The sequence below is a fragment of the Tenrec ecaudatus genome, chromosome 18, assembly GCF_050624435.1.
Source record: "Tenrec ecaudatus isolate mTenEca1 chromosome 18, mTenEca1.hap1, whole genome shotgun sequence".
NCBI classification, from domain to species: Eukaryota; Metazoa; Chordata; class Mammalia; order Afrosoricida; family Tenrecidae; genus Tenrec; species Tenrec ecaudatus.
The window spans coordinates 3,307,401-3,329,297 of NC_134547.1; the positions used below are offsets into that span (position 1 = coordinate 3,307,401).

General features: G+C 52.1%; 1 protein-coding gene across 11 annotated transcripts; it reads left to right on the plus strand.

The window, feature by feature from the left end:
• The first annotated feature begins 2,092 nt into the window (after positions 1–2,092).
• TNNT1 (troponin T1, slow skeletal type) lies at positions 2,093–21,061 on the plus strand. 11 transcript variants are annotated; one of them, XM_075537161.1, is made up of 12 exons: positions 2,093–2,154; positions 2,918–2,947; positions 3,223–3,255; positions 4,152–4,173; positions 6,837–6,900; positions 7,188–7,304; positions 7,398–7,475; positions 10,432–10,545; positions 11,576–11,685; positions 18,639–18,729; positions 18,850–18,890; positions 20,903–21,061. In XM_075537161.1, the coding sequence occupies exons 1-12, from the start codon at positions 2,106–2,108 to the stop codon at positions 20,946–20,948; spliced, it is 795 nt and encodes a 264-aa protein (XP_075393276.1). In that variant the 5' UTR covers positions 2,093–2,105; the 3' UTR covers positions 20,949–21,061. The 11 variants fall into 11 exon arrangements, with proteins under 11 accessions (XP_075393276.1, XP_075393277.1, XP_075393278.1 ...); XM_075537164.1 differs by having other exon boundaries at positions 2,152–2,242; XM_075537165.1 differs by lacking the exon at positions 2,093–2,154 and adding an exon at positions 2,167–2,222.
• Positions 21,062–21,897: the final 836 nt, after the last annotated feature.

Genomic DNA, 21,897 nt, shown 5'->3' on the forward strand with positions numbered 1-21,897 from the left:
AACTGAGGTCTCTAAAGCTGAAGGAATTTATAGTGTCCTCATTTGAGGATGTGCTGATCTGGCCTTTAGAACTGGGGTACTGGGATTGGGAGGTGGGGACCTCGAATTGCCTGGAGGCTGACGCAGGGCCAGGCAGTGTTTCCTCCTGTCGTACAGACGGGTCCCTCTTGTATGTAGTTGACAGAATCCAGCACCAGGAACATCCTCAGCGACCTCAGGATTAAGAGGGTGCAGGGCTTCGTGGGGGTGTTCAAGTCCCCAACCTGCAGAGTCAAGCATTGGGGTCCCATCTGTCAATCACAAGATGACAAATATTGCATGAGACCACTGTTACAAAGGGAGGGGGAGAAAAACTCAAGATAGAGGTTTTCATACCCAAAGCAACAGACTTTGGTGGTTATGGGGTGAGACGGGGCCAGGCAGGGGGCTAGAGGATAGACAGATGTTAACTTGGGTGAAGGGACAAATGCTATCTTCCAAGAGGGAGGAGAGACACGGCGGTGGGGACAAGCAGGGCCAGCTACTGGGAGGTTTGTTGTGTTCAGTTGTTGACTGGAAAGATGAGCTGAAATATACATCTCCACAGACTGCACGTTGAAAAGATGTCTGTTTTTATGTTTGCATGGGGGCCACGGAACCAAAATCGTGGCTATTTGGGTGCATCCAAACTGGGGTGTCAGGACTGAAGGTCTTGGAAAGGACAGCTGTAACATTTTAGGGTGCTGAGATAAGAGACCTAGCATTGGAGCTGTTGGATTTTTAGGGAGCCTTGTGGTCACGAATTCCGCTGGGCTCCCCAAGGCCAGTGGTTGGAAAACAACCCGCTGCACCTTAAGGGAAGAACACAGAGCTTTCTAGTCCCGTACAGAGTCACAGTCTCAGAAACACATGGGGCAGTTCTACCCTGTCCTATAGGGTCGCTGTGAGTCAGCATGAACTCCATGGCTGTGAGTTTGGTTTGGGTTGGAGCTTTGGGATATCTGAATCTGAAGGTATCAGGGCTTAGAAGTATCAGGAACTGGGGAGTCGAGGGTTTGAGGATCTTAGAATCTGGGGGAAAGAGAATCAGGGGTATTGGAAACCAAGGTGGGGTCTGAAGCTTTCAAGGAGGCAGAATCTGAATATCAGAGACTGGAGTCTAGTCCTAGACACTGATAGGAGATAGGAGAGCTTGCAGAGGCCAGAATCAGGGAGCATGAAGTGGGATTCTGACTCCGGGGTTGCTGGGATTTGGGGTGTCTTCAGCCAGGGCACCTTGGAACTCAGGGGATCTCAGACAGGGGCTGTCTAAGTATTTGGGTCTCAGGATGGACCTATGATAGAAGCTGTTTGGAGAAGGCAGCACCCTGGATGGAGGTGAAGGTGAGGAGAGGTGACCAGGGAGGACACACAGCCAGCTGGCCAGGGTGTGTGTATGTGTCAGCCTGATCCTCCAGAAGCCCCCTGGAGCCCCTTATTAGGAAATGTCATCCCTTCACCTGCTACGCCACCCCCCCAAAATAGCCCCTGGGGGTGGGGCAGCTATTGTCTCAGGCCACTGTTCCTTCCCAAATAGCTCCTCCTGATCCCTACGGATCAGGTTCCACGGACCTGTCATGAGACAAAGGAGGACAGCTGGGGTGGCGGTGGGGGCCACACCAGACCACGCCTCCCGGTCCTCATCCAAGGCCTGGCTACTGGTCCCAGGCCCCTCCTCCCTCAGACCAGGAGTCCTGACCCCCAACCTTCCTCCCTCAGACCAGGAGTCCTCACCCCCAGCCCTCTTCCACCCTCAGACCCATCAGGCCAGACTCTCAGGACCTCCCCTGCCCCTCTCTCCCTGGCTCTTAGGTCCCTTCACGATGTCGGACACTGAAGAGCAAGAGTATGAGGAGTGAGCATTGATGGCCGGAGGGGTGGGGGTTGGAGACGGGGAGGGCCCCTTGCAGACCCCACAGCCGTTAACTCCCCGCTTCCTTTTTTCTCCCTCGCCCTCCCATTTCTCAGGGAACAGCAGGAAGGTGAGTCCAGGAGGCTGGCGTTGGGTGGACACACCCACTTTGCTTTCAGCCAATGGGTGGGATAGGGGCGGAGCTGACTGGCCTCAGACACGCCCCTCGCATTTAATGCCTCTGGAACCGCCGGGACGCTCTCCGGATACTCACTTTCAGGAAGGTTCTGAGCCTCCAGCCAGGGCCTCTGATCATCCGCTCTGCCCACACTACGCCCCTCCTGCCTTGAGAGTCAGGGTTACAGGGTTGGGGTAGGAGGCTGGGGCGGGATGGTGTCCCAGTGGTGGGGCCCCAAAACAGAGGCTCAGCCTTTGGGGTATTAGAGAGGACTTAGAGTTGGGCTGACTGAACGTGGAGGCATCAGAATTTTAAAGTGTTAAGAATTGGGGGTGCTCGAAGTCTGCAAGCCACAGAGTTTCAAGTCCTAGAATCTGAGCATTAGAAACTGGGGCCTGAGGGGAGAGGAAGAGGGGATTGGGAAGCAAAATCATGAATAACGGGGCGGGGAGGGGGGAGGCCACGCCAGAAGGGATGGTGGTGACTTACGTACATACAGCTCCTCAAGCAGGACTGAGCTATGGCAGGTGTGTGAGGTGTGATAGATCTCTGTGTAAAACTGTGCACACAGGGATAAGGAGGGTGCGCTGGTGTTAGAATGTGGGAGATGGGGGCGCTAACCGAAAGGTCCAGTGGTTGGCACCCACCAGCTAGCTGCTCCGCGGGAGAAAGACCTGACTGTCCGAGCTCATAAAGATTGACAGCCTTGGAGAACAGTTCTGTCCTCGAGGGTCGCTCTATGAATGGGAACAGACAATCGAGCTTGTTTTATTTTGGGGGAGGTGTCACCTGGTGCCCTTGGGCCCGGGGGTCCCCTCAATACCTCACACCCCCTCTTCTCTACCCTCTCCAATCCCCGGCTCTTGAAGAAGAAGAGGCTGAAGAGGAGGAAGAGGAAGGTGAGATCGTGGGCTCCGCTGGTCCTGAGCTGGACATGGGAGTACAGGGGTTCGGAGCTGGGGGGGGGAGTTGTGTGTGCTGGGGACACTGGGGGCCAGGGGCGGTAGCTGGGCCAGGGAGGGGGCGCACCCGAGGGTCTCGGCCCCAGTCCTTTTAACAGCCTCTCCCCTCTCTCCCTTCTCTCCCCCTCCTGCCCCTGGGCGTGGCCTCTCCTGTCCCCTTCGCGCCCCCTCCCTCGCACCCCAAATCCTCGCTTCTCCTGCCCCCTCCCCAGCCCCTGAGGAGCCGGAACCGGTGGTCGAGCGAGGTAACCGCTACCGCTTCGCTTCCCGAGACCGATGTAGGGGGCCCGGGGGAGAACCCCCTCCCCGATAGCATCGGGCCGGGCGCTCCACCCAGCGTTCCCCCCAACTTCCGGTCCCCACCCCAGACCCGGTCCTTTAAGCCACAGAGAGCCCCGCAGCCCTCTGGTGGCCACGGAGGGAAATAGCCTTTCCCTTCCTTCTTAAAGGGACCGACACCCAAACCTTCTCCCCCCGCCTGGAGGAAAAGGCACAGAAGGGTTGGATGTTTGCGGAAAGGCGCCCCGCCCCCTTCCTCCCTGCCCGTCACGCTGTCCCCCCCATATACATTCAAATGCTGGGGCCTGAATTCCGGGGTTGCGGGAGAGTCAAGGCTAGAAGTAGGGGTTCCTGTTGCCTAGAGGGGAGGGGGGCTCTGGGGACACGTCGGCTGGGTCTTTGAAGGAAGGGAGGGCTGGATGAGGGATGGTGGGGGGGGCGTGTAGGGGATGGAGGGGGGTGGGGTGGGACTCGAAGCTAGGGAGGCTGAGCACACACTGCCTGATCACTGGGGAGGAGGGCAGGCCCTTGAGGTATGGAAGGAGAAGGGTCTGAAGTTTGGGACTGCTGGATTCCCAGTTTGGGGAGAGGGGAGGGGTGGAGGGAGACCCCCCCCCACCAGTTCTGAATGTATATCTGATGCTGCGTGTGACCCTCATTCTCACTGTTCCCCCTTCCCCTTCTCCGACCCCCCCCCCCTCTTTCCCAAGAGGATAGATGGAAGGCATAGGACTGGGGGACAGGGGTAGAGGCGGTGATGGCTTGGGGATTTCCTTCCCAGGTTGTGACAGTGCACCCCCACAGTGAATGAATTCCTGCTAACTGTGTCTTTGTATCCCCACCCCCAACCCCTTCCCATTAGAAGAGGAGCGCCCCAAACCCAGGTGAGATGTGTGTGTGTGTGTGTGTGTGTGTGTGTGTAGAAGGGATTCAGGATTTTGTCCTCTTAAATATCACTGCCCGACCCCCACCCCCCAGCCAGAGAAAGGCACCTTGGTGGCACAGTGGTTACTCCTTAGGCTGCTAACCACAAGATCAGCAGTTCAAAACTACCAGCCGGTCTGCAGGAGTAAGACCAGGTTTTCTACTCCTGTAAAGAGTCATAGTCTCCGAAACTCACAGGGGCAGTTCTACCCTGTCCTATAGAGTCACCATGAGTTGTCATCGATTCGATGGCATTGAGTTTGGTTTTGGTCTCGCTGGGGCGAGGCAGACTCTGTCCTTCCCTATATAGTGAAGCCAACCCAGATGCAGCAATGGGTGGAGCAGTTACCCTAGGGTCCCAGAGCAGCACCGAGGTGATCAAGGAAGACTGCCCGGGGGAGGTGATGTCTGAGTCCTGAGGAATGAGGGCTCTAAGCTGAGAGAAGTGTGTACAGAGCCAATGGGTTAGACATAGTCTTGTCTCTCAGGGAACCCATGAATACCCTGGTCATCCTGATGATGTCAGTTCTAAGCTAGGCAGGCCAGAGGATGCTGGATCAACTCCTCCAGCCACAGGGGGCTGTTGCAAGGTGCTGCGAAGTTGGTGCTGACCCATAGCAACTGTCTTAGGCTGGGTTCTCTAGAGAAACAAAACCAGGACATTTATGAATATATATGGATAGATTTATACAGCACGAAGGAATATAACATTAGTCCACACAGCAATACAGAGGGCTCAGTTCAACTCACTTCTGTGGAACAGTTAATATACTGGAAGTCCTTCAACTCATGGGTCCAAGGTCAAGGAAGCTGACAGCAGAGTCTTCATAATGTAGGCAAAGTCTGCCCACAGGCAGAAAACAGCAGGGCAGGTCACCAACAGTCAGCAGCTCAGGAGCTTAGCGAAGCAGGCCTGGATGGGATATTGAACTCAAGCAATGCAAGAAGACAGGATTCACCAACCTCAAGCTCAAGCGATGTACACACCAGCAACACGGTGAAGCAGGTCTCGAAGGAACCTCAAGCTCTAGCAACATGATTCACAGGTTGGCTGTCCCACAAGTAGTGTAGCTCACAAGTTGAAGCAGAGAGCTAGCTAAAGCAGCTGCACGCTGGTCCAATCACCAGAGAGCAAGAAAGTGAGGGGTGGGCATTGCCGAGCCATTTATCTCTGCTCTACAATCAAACTGCAACCTGAGTAATTCCACATGTTCCTATTGGCCAGGTTACACAATAAGCCTACCTATCACAGCAATCTTTTGTACAACAAAGCAAAACAACCCCTGATCCTGTGCCATCCTCCCAACGGTTGTTTGAGCCATCGTGGCAGCCATGGGGTAAATCTAGCTGGTTGAGGGCTTGCCTCTTTTTCTCTGCCCCTCCACTTTACCAAGCATGATGCCCTTCCCCAGGGACTGGTCTGTCCTGACAGCACATCTAAAATCTTAACACTTGCTTCTAAGGAGCGTTCTGGCTGTACCTTTTCCAACAGAGATTTCGTGGTTCTTTTGGCAGTCCATGGCACTTTCAATATTCTTTGCCAGCACCATAATTCAAATGCATGATTCTTCTTTCTTATTCAACATTCAACTTTCACATGCATAGAAGGCAACTGAAAAATACCCTGGCTTGGGCCAGGTGCACCTTAGTCCTCAAAGTAACATCCTTGCTGTTCAACACTTTAAAGAGGTCTTGTGCAGCAGATGTATCTATCCAGCTGTAAGTAGATCTCTAGATGTTTAGTAGCTCTATTTTAGAAAGCCCTGGTAGTGTAGCGGTTATGTGTTGCACTGCTAACTGCAAGGGCAGCCATTGGAAACCAACAGTCACTTAGCGGAGAGGGGGAAAGATGGGGCTTTCTACTCCCATAAAGAGTTCTGGTCTCAGAAACTCACAAGGACAGTTCTATTCTGTCCTAGAAGGTCACTATGAGCCAGCATTGACTCGATGGCAGCGAGTTTGTTTTTGTTTTGTGTGTGTGTGTTACAAATATCTCACCAACAAAAAGACAAGCAATCTTAGAAAGCAAATGTTTCAAGAATGATGAGGGCAACAAATGTACAAATGTGCTTGACATACAGTGGATGTATATATGGATTGTGATAAGAGTTGTATAAACCCCCCAATAAAATGATTTAAAAATAATCAACTCGTAAAAAAAAGAGAAAATTTAAAAGTTAAAAAAGAAAAAATTGACAAGTTAAACCAAAAAAAGACCATCAAAACATAGGCAAAAGGCATGACTAGACTTCACCAAAAGGCGTTCAGGAGCTGGCACACATTGAGACTTAAGCATAGATGTTGGAGCGGTGGGAGAGAAAAGAAAAAGAAATTGCCAGACCTGAGAAAATGAATGCTGATAGTGTATTTTCTTCAACCCGTTCATTATATGAATATTTTAATCATTTCACCATGTATCCATATAAAATGTAAAAATGATGAGTCGGGTCTCTTACATGATGCTTGGGGCTGTAAGCCTTTGGAGTCTGCTGTGTGCATATTTCACTCGTGTCCCATTTCAACTCCGATTACGCACTTTGGGTGGCACGAGGCCCGAATAGTACACCCCTCTTCTGGGCGGGGAGTTCAAACAGTTGATGCTCTTTCTCTCCTGTCCACACAGTCGTCCTGTGGTGCCTCCACTGATCCCCCCAAAGATCCCGGAAGGGGAGCGCGTAGACTTCGATGTAAGTAATGGCTAATCCCACCGCCGGGCGCCGTGCGCTGTGACTGGTCCGTAGGAGGCCTTTGTGTAAATAGTTCCCAGTAGTTAATTCACTGGTCTCAGAGCAAGGAGCTTGGCCGCCCCCTGCTGTCAGTAAACCGCCATAACAGACGGACCCGCACATCCATTCATGGGAGAAGAGCTCCCTGGAGCGCACGCGGGAGGCCTGACCCCTGGTAGAGCCGTCTAGAGAAGCCTTCGCTTTCTCCCAGGCGCTGCCCTGAGAATAAATGACCGTCTGTCCCGCAGGACATCCACCGGAAGCGCATGGAAAAAGATCTGCTCGAGCTGCAGACGCTCATCGACGTGCATTTTGAGCAGCGGAAGAAAGAGGAAGAGGAGCTCATTGCCCTGAAAGATCGCATTGTGAGTCCGGAGGAGTTGTGGGGGGAGGTCCCCTAGTGTCTCTCCTCTCCCCCTGTTTACTTATTGGGTCTGGGAACGTCATTTCCCTTCCAGGAGCGGCGTAGAGCGGAGAGAGCTGAGCAACAGCGCTTCAGAACGGAGAAGGAGCGGGAGCGACAGGCCAAGCTGGCGGTGGGTACCTCGCTTCCAACTGCCCGGGAGCCCAAATGCTACTTTGACTCTGGTTGGATGCTCGACTTTTCTATTTGTGGATTTCTCTGTGATCTAGGGGGAAAACGTCTCCATTGTGTATTTGTCAAGAATCTTACTGCTGGTCCCTCTTAGAAGGACTGATTCACAGAATGGAGGATGAATCCAGGGTGCGGTGTGGCACTGATGAACCCCAGAACAATCCTCTAGTTCTTGGAAGTTCCCTCTGTTACTGTTAGTATAGTCTGCTCGAGATAGACCTCATTAGTCATGCTAGATTTGTGCATGTTTATTTGTGCATTTAAGATCGCTGGGTACATGGTAGTCAAGCTAGGTGACCCCCTCAGAGACAGTAACAGGAGTAATGGTTCCCTGAGGGTATGGGAAGTAGAGGTGGGTGGAAAGGGTGGCAGATGGGAGTTGATAGCAGCATTGATGATTGCTTAGCCCCACCCAATGGGATTGAACAACAGAACTGTATGGGAAAGGAAGGGATATATTGGAATGAGCCAGATATGTCAATACAAATATTATTTTTTTAAGTGGAAATAACCTTAAAAAAGACTTTCTAGAAAAAGAAAGACTTTCTGTTGGAAGATACATAAATCGCAATCCAAACGGATTAAGAAAAAAGGTTGATTCATATTATTATATGTTTGGGGCTTTTGTTTGCTTCAGGTATGGCTGGATCTGGGGCTTCAAAGAAGATCACAGACCTAGCTTTTTCTCTTTCCAACCCTTTGTCCATCCTTCTCTGGACAGCAGAGTGACCAGCTTGTTCTGATTTCCCCTGGCTTTTCCTGGCTTGGGCACTGACAATGCCCACACACCCATGACCATCAAGGTTTGGGTCTTGGAAATAGCAAGGTGGCAGCCAATACCTTGGTTTAACCGCTTTGCTTTCTTTAATAGTAATATTTTGTTGTGCTTAAGATGAAAATTTACACAGTCCCACTTCCCATTAGACAGTTTCTACACAAACCATTCGGTGATCGTGGTTACAGTGTTCATCATGTGGCATCGTTCTCATTCACTCCATCCTGCTAGTAGGTTTTCCGTGCCCTGCTTCCCCGGCCCTCTGACATCTAGCTCATCTCTGCTTGAGAGACCATTTGGTCTCATATAGGCCATCTGTCAAAGGAGCTCACTCCTCATTCTATTTTATTACTATTATTATTACTCATTGTCTGAGCCGGCTGATCACAGAAATCATGTAATAGCTACTAGCCACCTCTTTGTCCCTAAGTCTGCTGCACAAATCCTGCAATGCACCCAGTTTATTCCCGTGGCCTCGCTAACCGGAGCACTGGCTCGCTGGGGAAGGGTGGTTCGAATGTTTTGAACGGTGTAGGCCTTGGAAACATATTCTACATTGGCAAGGACAAGTGGAACCCCCGCCCAACCCCCTTGAACTACTTGTAAAGACTAGGGGGGAGGATGGTGTGGGTCATGTGACCAGTCTCCCCGAAGATGCTCACCTCCTCATCCACAGGGTGGACCAGGATGTGACAAAGGGGGCTTTGTAGATGGGCATGGGCTAATGTGAAGGAACTTGAGAGGGGGAGATGATCAGGGGGGCTAAAGCGTCAGGCAGAGAGAGATTTAAAGGTGTTTGGGATAGCCTGGGAGGTGGAGGAAGGGATCGCAGGGAAGAAGGCAGGTGGCTTCTGTTAGGCGCTGTCAGGTCACTTCGGATTCCTGGGGAGCCTGTGCCCAACAGATGGAAATGCTGACTGGTCCCGTGGTGTCCACACGATTGGGGTTGTGTTTGAACCCATTGTTGCAGCCCCGGCGCTCCTGGGGAGACCCTTCCTCTTTTGAGCTGCTCCTCCATTTTCCCAAGCATGATGTCCTCTTCAGGAGACTGTGATCGAGATGAAGTCTTAGCATCCTCATTTCTAAGCCACCTCTCACCGGCCTGTCTTCCGAGGCAGATTCCTTTGTGCTGGCTGTCCAAGGTCATAGGTGCTATTCTTTGCCAATGCCAGAATCCGTACGCATGGAGTCTTTTTTTCAGGGCTCCAGATTCATGGCTCAGCCTTCCCATGTACATGAGGGGATCGAAAATACCATGACGGGAGTCAGGTGCTGTTTAGGCCTCAATGTGACATCTTGACTTTTTTTTTTCCTTTCCTTTTTGGGAAAAAAAAAAACACCTTTAAAATGTTAGATGACTTCTTACACTAGATGTGGCAAGGAAACGGATTCCACTCTTAATTCTCCAAAAGGGGCCGTAGCCCCTGCTGATACTTTGATTTCACTCACAAGGGACCCCTTTCTGATTTCGGACCCCTAGAATTGGATAGGACAACACGTTTCTGTTATTTTAAGCCACTTTCCTTGCAAATCTGAGCAACAATTTGGATACAAATGAAGCCAGGGAAGGCTGGGTGTATAAAGAGCCATTGTACTAACCTCCCCGCCCTGAATAAAGCCATTGTTTCTGGAACTTCTAATGAAGACTTTTACAGCATCATAATGTCTTCACTGGAAAGTCTGAGCTCAAGACCATGGGCCTCCTTAGTACCCCAAGCCCCCTTCCATCACCCTCTGTGACCCTGTGACACAGTCACTCACTCGTAGCTTATGGAAGGGACCCAGAGACCCAGAGACAAGGTCACACCACAAAGTTCACCATTGGTCATTTGAAGCTGGAGGGATAGAGAAGAAACAAGCACGGGTCAATACCACTCCTACATCTTAAGCTTTGTTTGGGGAGACAGTCAGGTCCAGAGAGGGGCAGGGACTTGTAGGAGGTCCCACAGCAAGGCCAAGAGGCAGATGGGTAGCTCCTGCATTTTGGCCAGTTCCACAGGGTTCTGGTATTGGCCTTGGCTTTGGGCACCCCTCTCAGCATGGCATGGGGCCCCTTTGGAAGCCCCCCCCCCTCAATCCCGGGGTGGGGGAGAGCTCATGGTTAACCCTTTTCTTTCCATAGGAGGAGAAGATGCGCAAGGAGGAAGAAGAAGCCAAGAAGCGAGCTGAGGATGATGCTAAAAAGAAGAAGGTTCTGTCCAATATGGGGGCCCACTTTGGGGGTTACCTGGTCAAGGTGAGTTACACTTTCCTGGAGTCCCAGGGAAGTAGGAAGGTGAGGGCCCAGACATCTGCCTGGTTTCTGATGGTTGGATAAATAGGCTGGGGCTCTGGATTCTTAGTCTAAGGGAACTGGCAGACTGGACTCCTGGCCTGAGGGAAGAGGGGCTGGTAGTCAGGTTCCCGGTCTGAGGGAGGAGGGGGATTTAGGGTAAGAGCTCCTGGTCTGAGGGAGAAGGGCTGGGGGTCAGGACTCCTGGTCTAAGGGAGGAGGGCTGGGGGTCAGGACTCCTGGTCTGAGGGAGGAGGGCTGGGGGTCAGGATTCCTGGGTTGAGGGAGGAGGAGAACTGGGGATCAGGACCCCTGGGCTGAGGGAGGAGGGGCTGGGTATCAGGATCCCTGGTTTGAGGGAGGAGGGCTGGGAGTCAGGACTCCTGGTCTGAGGGAGGAGGGCTGGGGGTCAGGACTCCTGGTCTGAGGGAGGAGGGGCTGGGTATCAGGATCCCTGGTTTGAGGGAGGAGGGCTGGGGGTCAGGACTCCTGGTCTGAGGGAGGAGGGGCTGGGTATCAGGATCCCTGGTTTGAGGGAGGAGGGCTGGGGGTCAGGACTCCTGGTCTGAGGGAGGAGGGGCTGGTTATCAGGATCCCTGGTTTGAGGGAGGAGGGCTGGGGGTCAGGACTCCTGGTCTGAGGGAGGAGGGCTGGGGGTCAGGACTCCTGGTCTGAGGGAGGAGGGCTGGGGGTCAGGACTCCTGGTCTGAGGGAGGAGGGCTGGGGGTCAGGACTCCTGGTCTGAGGGAGGAGGGCTGGGGGTCAGGACTCCTGGTCTGAGGGAGGAGGGCTGGGGATCAGGACTCCTGGTCTGAGGGAGGAGGGCTGGGGGTCAGGACTCCTGGTCTGAGGGAGGAGGGCTGGGGGTCAGGACTCCTGGTCTGAGGGAGGCCCCGGTAGTGCAGACTGGGGTGGGGAGGGCACGGGGGAAGGGGAAAGCACAGCTGGAAGATCCTTGCCCTGGGATCTAGCGTGTTGCCCACCCCATCCTCAGGCGGAACAAAAGCGGGGTAAGCGCCAGACTGGGCGGGAGACGAAGCAGCGGATCCTGTCAGAGCGGAAGAAGCCTCTGGACATCGACTACATGGGCGAAGACCAGCTCCGGTAGGTGGTCTCGGTGAGAGATGGGCGCAGCTGCGCTGCGAGGCGGTGTGCACGTGGCGCCCCCTGCAGGCCGCTGCTGTCTCTACTCTCTGGCATCTGCCTCTGTGGGAGTCCCTTTGGCCTCTGGCGCCCCCGTGTGGGTGGGAGTAATACTGCTGCCCAGGGAAAGCTGGGCCCTGAGGGGAAGGAAGCTGTGGGTGGTGGTGGGTCCCCTCAGGCAGGGTGGGAAGCTCTGACCTCAGGAGACAGGTTAAGACAGAGCATGTGGAGATGGAGACAAGGCCCCTGGAGGAATGACCCTCAGCCTCCCAGGGCCTACCTCTGTGTCCTGAGACCCAGGCCAGGCTGGTCCTGCACTGGAGCTGAATTGGGATGGGAAGGGGAGGAAGAGACAGTCCTGGTGGAAAGAGACTCAGCCGTCCAAATGCTGACCTCACCTTCAAAGGTGAGGAGGTCTAGGTCAAGAATTCCTTGGTACCTGCTAAGATGTCCTGGAGGCAGAGGGGTTACGCCTTGAGATGAAACACAAGAGGTTGACAGTTCAAAATCACCAGCCGTTCTCTGGCTTTCTACTCCTGTAAAGACTCACAGCCTTGGAAACCCACACGAGCAGATCTGCCCTGTCCCATAGGGCCACTACTCGATAGCAGTGGGTTTGGGTTGATTTTGTGACACAAAGAGCCTTGGTCAGCCAGACGACAGGAGAGAGAACGAGTTGTTTGGGTGAAATGGACTTAGAACCCGTGAATCCCTGCGTAGCTAAGATGCCTATCCAACTTGAGCCTATTGACTCCGTTCCAATTCACAGTGACCTTGGAGGACAGGGCAGAAATGCCCCTTGTGAATTTCCTGGGCTTTGAATCTTTCCTGGGGCAGAAAGCCTCACCTTTCCTCTGTGGGGCAGCTGTTGGGTTTGAACTGCTGATCTTGTGATGAGCAGCTCAACACAGAAGCATGAAGCCACCAGGGCTTCTTGTCATCAAACTAAGGTGACACCAAACTCACAGCCACTGAGTCCATTCGGACTCATGGCTATAGGACATGGGTGAGCCGTGCCTGTGCGTCTCCAAGGCTGTGCATCTTTCCTGGAACAGAAAGCCTCAGTTTCCTCCGTGGTGTGACTGGGGGTTTCTCACTGCTGACCTTGTGGTTAGCCACTCAACCTGTAATCCACTGCACCACCAGGAGTCCTACCCCCCAAATCAAACTCAACACGGTGGAGTCAACGCCGCCTTCCCACCCCACCCCCGGCAGACCTGTGAGCGAAAAGATGAATTTTCTAAGTCCTGGAAACACGTACAGTCTTTGTTTGTTGTTGTTGACTATGGGATAGGTTTTGTTTTATTTGATTATTTTTATGATGAATCTTTTTTCCTTTTTGATGAAAAGAGCATACTATTGGGGGCTCACCGTCAATTGTAGCAAGTATCTTTATACCTAGTTCGCCATCATTCTTTTCGACACATTTACTTTCTATTGAGCCCTTGGTATCAACCCTTTTTTCCTTCCCCCTATCCTCATGACCCCTTGAGAAATTATAAATGATTATTTTTATATCTTACACTGACCGTTGTCTCCCTTCCCCCGTGGCTCTGTTGTTCGTCCCCTGGAGAGGTGTGTGTGGTGATGTGCCGATCATCTAGATCGGTTCCTCCTTCCTCCCCTCCTCTTCCCACCTTCCCCCCTGCTCTCCTGGTATCGCTACTTCCATTCCTGTTCCTAGATTCTATGTGTCATGAGCTCTTATGTCTCATCTGTACCTGTGCACATGCTCTGGTCTAGCCCACAGTGTAAGGCAGGACTGGGGTCATGATAGTTGGAGGGTGAGGAAGCCTCAAGGAACCAGAGGAATATTGTGTGTTTACTGCACCCTGGTTGACTCAGCCCTGTGGCCCCTCTGTGAGGGGATGTCCCATTGTCTACCGATGGGCTTTGGGTCTCTGCTCCGACTATTATTAATCATTTTAGCGGGAATATTTACAGTCTTTGAAACCCACGGGGACAGTTCTACTCCATTCTAAAGGGTCACTAGGAGTCAGGTTTTTGTGGTTTGGTTTCAACTTAAAAAAAAAATTTTATTAGGGGCTCATACAACTCATATCACAATCCATAAATACACCAATTGTTAAAGCACATTTGCACATTCATTGCCCTCATCATTCTCAAAACATTTGCTCTTCACTTAAGCCCCTGGCATCAGCTCCTCATTTTCCCCCTCCGTCCCCGCTCCCCCTCCCTCATGAACCCTTGATAATTTATAAATTATTATTTTGTCCTATCTTGCCCTGTCAGACATCTCCCTTCACCCACTTTTCTGTTGTCGGTCCCCCAGGGAGGAGGTCACATGTAGATCCTTGTAATTGGTTCCCCATTTCCACGCCACCCTCCCTCTTGGTTTTGACTTTACCAAGCATGGCATCCTCCTCCAGGGACTTGTCTCTCCTGATACCAGGTCCAAATAATGTAAGACCAAGTCTCGCCTTTACGGAGAATCCTTGTACTCTTCTGAGACATCTTGCATGGATGTCGGCCATGCCTCCCCGTGGAAATGATTCTATTTCTTAAAAAAAAAATTTGTGTTCATTTCTCAAAAAGAAAGCAACAGATGGGCCTTGTCCTAAGCCTGCGTGGGCATCCTTCGCTTCGCTGCTTCTCTTACGTCTGAGGAAACCTTAAGTGAGTGAGTGAGTGGCTTCCCCTCCCATCACCTGCCAGGCCCCACAGGCCATGGTCACCAGTGGGCTCGGGGTTCAGTGACCAGGAGCCCGGCAGTGCAGTGGTTAAGCACTCTGCGGTCCATGGAAAGGTTGGTGGTTAGGTTACATCTGGCAGTTCCACGGGACAGAGACCGGCCTCTCTGGATTCTGTAAGATGAGTGCAGCACAGGGCAGGCCTCCTTGGTAACACGTGGAGATGCTGTGAGCCAGCATGGGCTCCAGGGCCCCCAGCAACAGGACCAACCGATGACGATGGACTCCAAAATGCACAGAAGAAAGGCCTGGCAGTGCTTTCTAGAAAATCCACCACCAGAAGCCCTGCAGGGCCCGGCTCCACCCCAAGGCTGCCAGGATTGGAATAGAACTTGATGACAACTGGTCAAGAGCTTGTGTCACCTCTTTCTTTCTTTCTTCACACACACACACACACACACACATAGAAGCACATACTCACATGCAAACACACACTCACAAACACACACAAATACACACACACAAATTTAAATACACACACATAAACATACACAGTCACAGACATATACACACAAGCACTGACACACACATACATACACACAGTCACAGACATACACACACCAACACTGACACACATACACAACGCGTGCACACATAGTCACACTCATATGCAAAGACACACACACACAAATGCAAGCACACAGACATGTACACGCACAGACACACACAAACCCATGCACACAAACACATTCACCACCACCACACAGACTCATCACGTATGTCCATAAGGTATTTGTTTTGAGGCTCTCAAGTTAGTACATCGTTGTTTATCCGGGACAAAAACCAGGTTCATTTGGGGGCTCTGCATTTCTAAGTAAAAGGCATCCCAGAGAGTGAGGCATTTGTTGGCAAAAAGAAAACAAGGAATAATATTAGTAGCCCTGGTGGGGTAATGATTGTGCATTGGGCTGCAATCCACAAGGTCAGCAGTTCGAAACCACCAGCTGCTCCTTGGGACAAAGACTGGGCTTTCTACTCTTCCTGTCTCAGAAGTTCTACCCCGTCCTATAGGGCTGCTATGAGTTGGAGAGAGCAGGAATAAAGGGAACAGTAACAACCAGTGTCATTCCATGTTTAGTGTGTGCCCGACACTTCACAGGCATTCTCTCACCCCCACATTGAATCTGTTCACAACAGATCTGACTGTAGCAGCAGAAGACATGGGTGTTAGTTTCTCACCCCCAAGAAATCTGAAGGGGGATCATCCATAGTAGGGCGACAGAAATCACCAGGTCTCTGATTTTTCAGCAGCAGTCTTGGACTTGCCTCAGGGCACAAAGTGGCTGCTGCAGTTCCAGCCATCATGTTCAACATCCAGGTCTCAGAGGGAAATTGCCAGGGAAGGCCTCCCCACCAAGACTTCCCTAGAAGCCCCATCCAATGGCCTACTTTCATCCTATGGATCACCCCTGCCTGCAAGGGAGAATAGGAAATACAAACTTACAACAGGTGGGGGCACGGTCTCGGGGGACACTATTGCTCAAGGTTCTGTTTCCAAGGACAAAGGGAAGAGAGCATTCCTAGTTTTATTCCTTCATTTTTTTATGAGAAGAACTAAGAACCTAGGGGAATCCCTTGGTCACAGTGTCTGAACCAGAGACAGGCAGAGCTGAGATTTGAACCCAGGGCCCTCTGCCTCCAGAACCTGGGCTCTCAACCGTGACATCCTCCTCCACTGGGGATGTAGAGGATTGAACAGCCAGGATGTTACTCTGAGGACTACGGTGGGCCCGTCCCAAGCCGGGGAACTTTCAACAGCCTCCTGCGCATGTGAACGTTGGGCCCTGAAGATAAGGGAGACCCAGAGGATGATGGTGCTGGCGAAGAATACTGGAAATACCGCGGCTGCGGAACGGACAGACAGACCTGTCTTGGATGCAGTACGGCCAGGGTGCTTCTTAGAGGCAAGCGTGGTGAGGCTTCATCGCACACACCTTGGACGTGTTGTCTGGAGAGACTGGTCTCTGGAGGAGGCCATCATGCTTGGTGGCGTGGAGGGCAGCGAAAGGCTCTCCATGAGATGGACGGATACTGGTTGTGACGGTGGGCCCCAACACTAGAACCCTTGTGGGGGAAAACTCAAGTGTACATGTGGTTGTCTCGTGTCAAAAATGTCTGAGATGTCAACGGATGACAAACCTCCTTCTGGATGTCCGTCAACTTCCCGAAAGGATGAAAACAGCAACTCGTGGTGCGTTTGGAGTTTGTTCCACCAGGTCAGACTGTTAATCAAGCTTTCTGTTTAGAGGTTCTGAAAAGATAGCTTAACAGTGTGCCAACGAAAAAGACCTGACTTGTGCAGCCGGGGGACCGGTTTTGCCACCACGACAATGCACCTGCTCACGCAGCCATCTCAGTGTGCCGGGTTTTGGCAAAAAAACTGCCTGCCTTCCTTGTGCCCCCCTGCACCTGAACCACCTGACTTCGCTCCCTGCGACTTCTTTCTGCTCCCGAGAATGAAGAGGGACGTGAAAGGACAGCGATTTGACGGTGTAGAAGAGGTGAAGAACATCACGAGGGAGCAGCTGCCGACCCTGAAGGACATAAGCAAGCTGAACCTGCCCGAGACCTGTGATCTCAACCTCTCAGCCCCTGACGACCTCCTCAACTTCAAGCTGGTCCTCTGTCCTGATGAGGCTTTTACCAAAGTGGGAAGTTTGTGTTCCATTTTAAGGTGGGTCAGGGTTACCCACAAGACCCCCCTGACTCCCAAAGTGAAGTATGAAACAATGCTTTATCATCCCAACATCGACCTCAAGGGCAATGGCTGCCTCAACATCTTCAGGGAGGACTGGATGCCGGCCCTCACGATAAACTCCATCATTGATGGCCTGCAGCATCTCTTCTTGGAGCCCGAAGACCCCCTGAACAAGGAGGCTGCCGAGGTCCTGCAGAACAACTGACGGCTGTTTGAGCAGAATGTGCAGCGCTCCATGTGGGGAGGCTACATCGGATCCACCTACTTTGAGCGCTGCCTGAAATAGGGTTGGCGCCCATCCCACCCCCGCCAGGGCCACCAGCCCCGGTGTCCCCTGCAGATATTTATTGGGGGCCACAGGTGGGGGACGTGGGGCGGCCGGTGGGGGTTGTCCCCCTCCCTGGCCTTGCCTCCCCTCCCTGCCACCTGCCCCTTGTTATTTTTTTTTTTAACCACCATGTGATTAAGGTTGGCGCTGCCTCCCCCGACCTACTCAGCGATGGGAAATGAATTGGCTTATCTAGCTCCACGCTGGGTGCTCCCCAACTCACCACTCTGGGCACTGGGGTGGGTAGGCAAGGGGCCTGTGTAGCTGGGGCCCCAGAACCCTGCCCTCTGTCACCGGCAGTCCACCAGGCTATTCAAGGGGAATGCTACTGGGAAAAAAAAAATAGCAAGGGAGGTGCTGTCAGCCATCCGAGCTGATGAGTTTGAAAAATGTTTCCAAGAGTAGAATCACAGATTTGACAAATGTATGAAGTGTAATGGAGAATACTTTGAAGGTCATAAGGTTGTTTTCTTAAAAAAATTTAAACACATAACTTCAGGGGGAAAAAACATTGCCAGGAAGGCGCCGAACCGGGCTATTTCCTCCCATTGTACACGGGGTTGCTGTGGGTCAGAACCGATCCGATGGCACCCACCTACACCAATGCTGAATGCACAGGTGTGCTGTGTGCCTTCAGGGAGTCCCCTCAACCTCTCTTGGGTCCCCAAGTCCTTTGCTGTCTCTACCTGCAGAGCGTGGCCCGGCTCCCCTCCATCACAGTTGTGTTCCTCTGGGTGGACTAGAGTAACAAAATTCATAAGACACTCCTGTGTGTATAAGAAAGAACTTTATATAAAGAGTAATTGTGTATTAAGAAAACATCCCAGACCCAGTCCAGATCAAGTCCAGAAGTCTGATATTTAGCCCATATGTCCAATACCAGTGGGAGGAAAGTCTTGTGGATCCAGTGGCGGTGGAAGCATCTCAGAGCTGGCGTGGGTGTCCACATGGCTCCTCCAGCTCCAGGGCTCCAGCGTAGCTCCGTGTGTCTTGTCAGCAGAAAGGTGAAGCAGAGTGTGTGTATTTGACCTCCAGTGAGCCATTTTTCATCGTCACACCTCCAAATGAGGTCATCAAGCTGGGACCTGACAGGCCAGACTCCCCCTTCCTCAAGTTGACAAGAGACTATGTAACCCCCACCATGGCCCTTCCTCCCCACTCCACCCCACCCCTGCAGGAACAAGGCCGAGGAGCTCTCCAACTGGATCCACCAGCTGGAGTCTGAGAAGTTCGACCTGATGGAGAAGATGAAGCAGCAGAAATATGAGGTGAGATCGATCCCCTGTAGGGGAGGCCAGGCTGAGCAGAGGCTGGACCAGTGAGAGTGGGCCGGCCTGGCCTCCTGGTCCCTGGGCCTCCTCACAGCCAGCTGCCTCCTGTCTCCCCAGATCAACGTGCTGTACAACCGCATTAGCCACGCCCAGAAGTTGTAAGTGAGAGCTAAGGTTCTGAGCCCAACCCACCTCCATCACCCTCCTTCTGACTGGGGATTTCTCCCACCGCCTCCCATCTCCTCCTTCCTGCTTTCTCCCTCCTCTCTCTTTTCTCTTGTCTGTTTTCCTCCCGTCTCCTCCTCCCTTTTCTCAGTTTCCATTTCTCCTTCTGTCTCCCTCTTAGTCAATGCCTCTCTCTTCTCTCCCTTTGCCCCTATTTTTCCTACTGGGTCTGCAGATCTCTCTCTGTGAACATCTCACTCTCTGATGGCTTCTACTGGTCTCTTCCTACCTACACCACCCCTGCCCTCCTTCTCCCCCTAATCCACGTGGGTCCCTAATCCATTGGACTGTACCGGCCTCCTCCACTGCTCTGGGCTTCCCCGAATCTGGAGTTCTTGCCTGCCCTTTGGCAATTTCCCTCCTCGAATATAGTTTGTCTTCTGTGCGTCTTCCTTTACTCGTGTCTATATTTGGGGCTGTGTGCTCCATCTGTGTTCTTAAATCGCACTGGCCGAGGCGCCCTGGTGGCAGTCATGGTCATTCGTTGGCTGTTCACCTCAGGCCGAGGTTCGGAACTGCCAGCTGCTCCCTGGGCATCGCACAACTCTTCTTGATGTGATTGAACTATTGAATTGGGTGATATGTGGCTGAAGAGCCAATAAAACTGTTAAAGAGAGAGACAGAGATACAGTCTCAGAAACCCACAGGGGCAGCTCTACTCTATCCCGTAGGGGCTGTGAGTCTGCATAGACTCCACGACAGTGAGTTTGCTTTTGAGTTTTGGAAAGAAGCTTGGTGTCAGAATGGGCTACGAATGGAGCAAGCTAAACACAAGGTCAGCAGTTCTAAGCCACCGGTTTGCTCCAAGGGGGAGTTACCATCTCAGCAAACAGAGCTGCTGTAAGCATCTAAATATATATATATATATATATATATATATATATATATATATATATATATATATATATATATATATATATATATATATATATATATATATATATATATATATATTACAGTCTCAGTAACTCCCAGGGGCAGTTCCACCCTGTCCTATGGGGGTCGCTGTGAGTCAGAACGGACTGGAGGGCCGGGAGTTTGGTTTTCAGTTAGGCTACTATCAATCGAGGTTGTTCTCTGTTGACTATGTATCAATCTGTGTGGCTTTCTACGTATCTATTCCCTGTGTTTCTAAGTATCTATTCCCTGTGTTTCTAAGTATCTATTCTCTGTGTTTCTAAGTATCTATTCTCTGTGTCACTACCTCTGTATCTTTCTAAAACATACATTGTATTTATGTTTCCCTCCTCCTGCCGCCTGTTCCCTCCCCCGACCCTGCTCTTGTCAGGGCTTCTTTGTCACCATCAAAGTCTGTTCCTTTTGGTGTGAAAACCACACGCCTTCTTGCTTTCTTCCTTTTATAAATGAGACCCATAGCCCCTTCCGCCTTTCTGTCCCCTGATTCACCCTCTGGTTTCCTCCCTGGCCCTCCGTCTCTCTCTCTCTCTCCTCCCTCCTGCTCTCGGTGGTCTCCGGCTCAGCCAGTCTCCATCTCTGTACTTCCTGGGGGTGCGTTCTTCCTGAACAGTTGCGTCTCTTGCTTATCCCCTCTGTGTCTGTGATTCAGTCTCTCCCCTCTCCCCCCTCCCTTCTTCTCATGCTCTCCCCCGCCCAGCTTCCCTCTTGCATGTTACCTACCATATACCCATATACCACGCAGCCCTTCCCCCACCCTGCTCCTTAACATGCATGAGCACCTCAACCTGAAAGCCCGCCACTCACCAAACTCCACTCCCAACCATCAAGAAGGCATTTGACCTCAGCCCCCCACCCCCCAAGCTGGGACCCTGAGGGCAGCTGAACACACTGTCCACTGGGAGAGTGGATGGATATTTGTGGGGGGGGGGGCGGGGGTGTTGTGGTTTTTGTTTGAATGGAGGGTTTGGGGGCTCTGCTCAGGAATTGGGGAGGCCCCTCCTTCCTGCAACCCTTTCTCGTCTTCCAGCCGGAAGGGGGCAGGGAAGGGCCGCGTGGGAGGCCGCTGGAAATGAGGACAGCTTGGACGCCCCCATCCACCACCCTCAACCAACGTCCGGGAGCCAGCTGAACGACTGTCCTCTCTGTAGCTCAAAATAAACGTGCCCTTTGCAGGCACCTCAGAGTCCTTCAGATGTCATTATGTTTATTATTATTTATCTCTCTACTGATTATTTATTTTCATTATTAATTCATTTAATTTATTCATTTCATTTTATCTATCATCTATTTACGTTCGATGTCATTATTGATCCAAATCCGGTGTCTTGGTGGCGGTAACTCACTGCCATGGAGTCGATTCCGACTCATCTGGACCCTATAGGACAGGGTGGAACCGCCCCTGTGGATTTTTCCTAATCTGAAATTATTTTTACGGCTGGTGGTTTCGAACTGATGACCTTATGTGGTAGCAGTCCCAAGCGGAACGCAGGAAGCCACCAGGGCTCCAGTGGTGGCGGTGGCGGTGGCGGTGGCCGTGGCGGTGGCCGTGGTGGTGGTGGTGCTGCTGCTGCCGGCCAGGTAGCGCCCCTGGTGGTGGAAGGACGCACTACGCGGGCCTGCGCGTCCTCAATGAAGCCCATGGTTGCAGCCCCTGTCTCACCCCATCTCTCTGAGGACCTACCTCTCTTTCGTTGCTCCTGCACTTTACCAAGCATGCTGGCGAGCGCTGGGCAGGAAAGGGAACAGAGGACATAAACCTGTACTTGGCAAAACCCTGCTCCTCTGTTAATCCCTGTCTGAGAGCCACGTCAAAGGCAGCCTTCTTCCCTGTCTGTGTTCATAGCTGAGAGCAAAATTCAATTGAGGAGGTGGAGGTGGGTGGGTGGGGGAGTAGCAACTTCAAGAAGTTCTGAGGGGGTGCTAGCCAGCAGTTCGGGGCTGGAGTCCATGCAGACATGCCCAGGAAGAAAGATCTGCTAACTCACTTCCAACACTGCTCTTACAAAACGCCTGAGCTGCCAT

What these genes read in the sequence shown, in the direction of transcription:
- TNNT1 (XM_075537157.1), top strand. Translation starts at nt 2,788, where the DNA reads ATGAATGGGAACAGACAATCGAGCTTGTTTTATTTTGGGGGAGGTGTC. An exon ending in TGAAGAGGAGGAAGAGGAAG is followed by an intron (nt 2,948 to 3,222) that starts GTGAGATCGTGG and finishes CCCCCTCCCCAG; the next exon opens with CCCCTGAGGAGCCGGAACCG. An exon ending in TGAAGCAGCAGAAATATGAG is followed by an intron (nt 18,730 to 18,849) that starts GTGAGATCGATC and finishes CTGTCTCCCCAG; the next exon opens with ATCAACGTGCTGTACAACCG.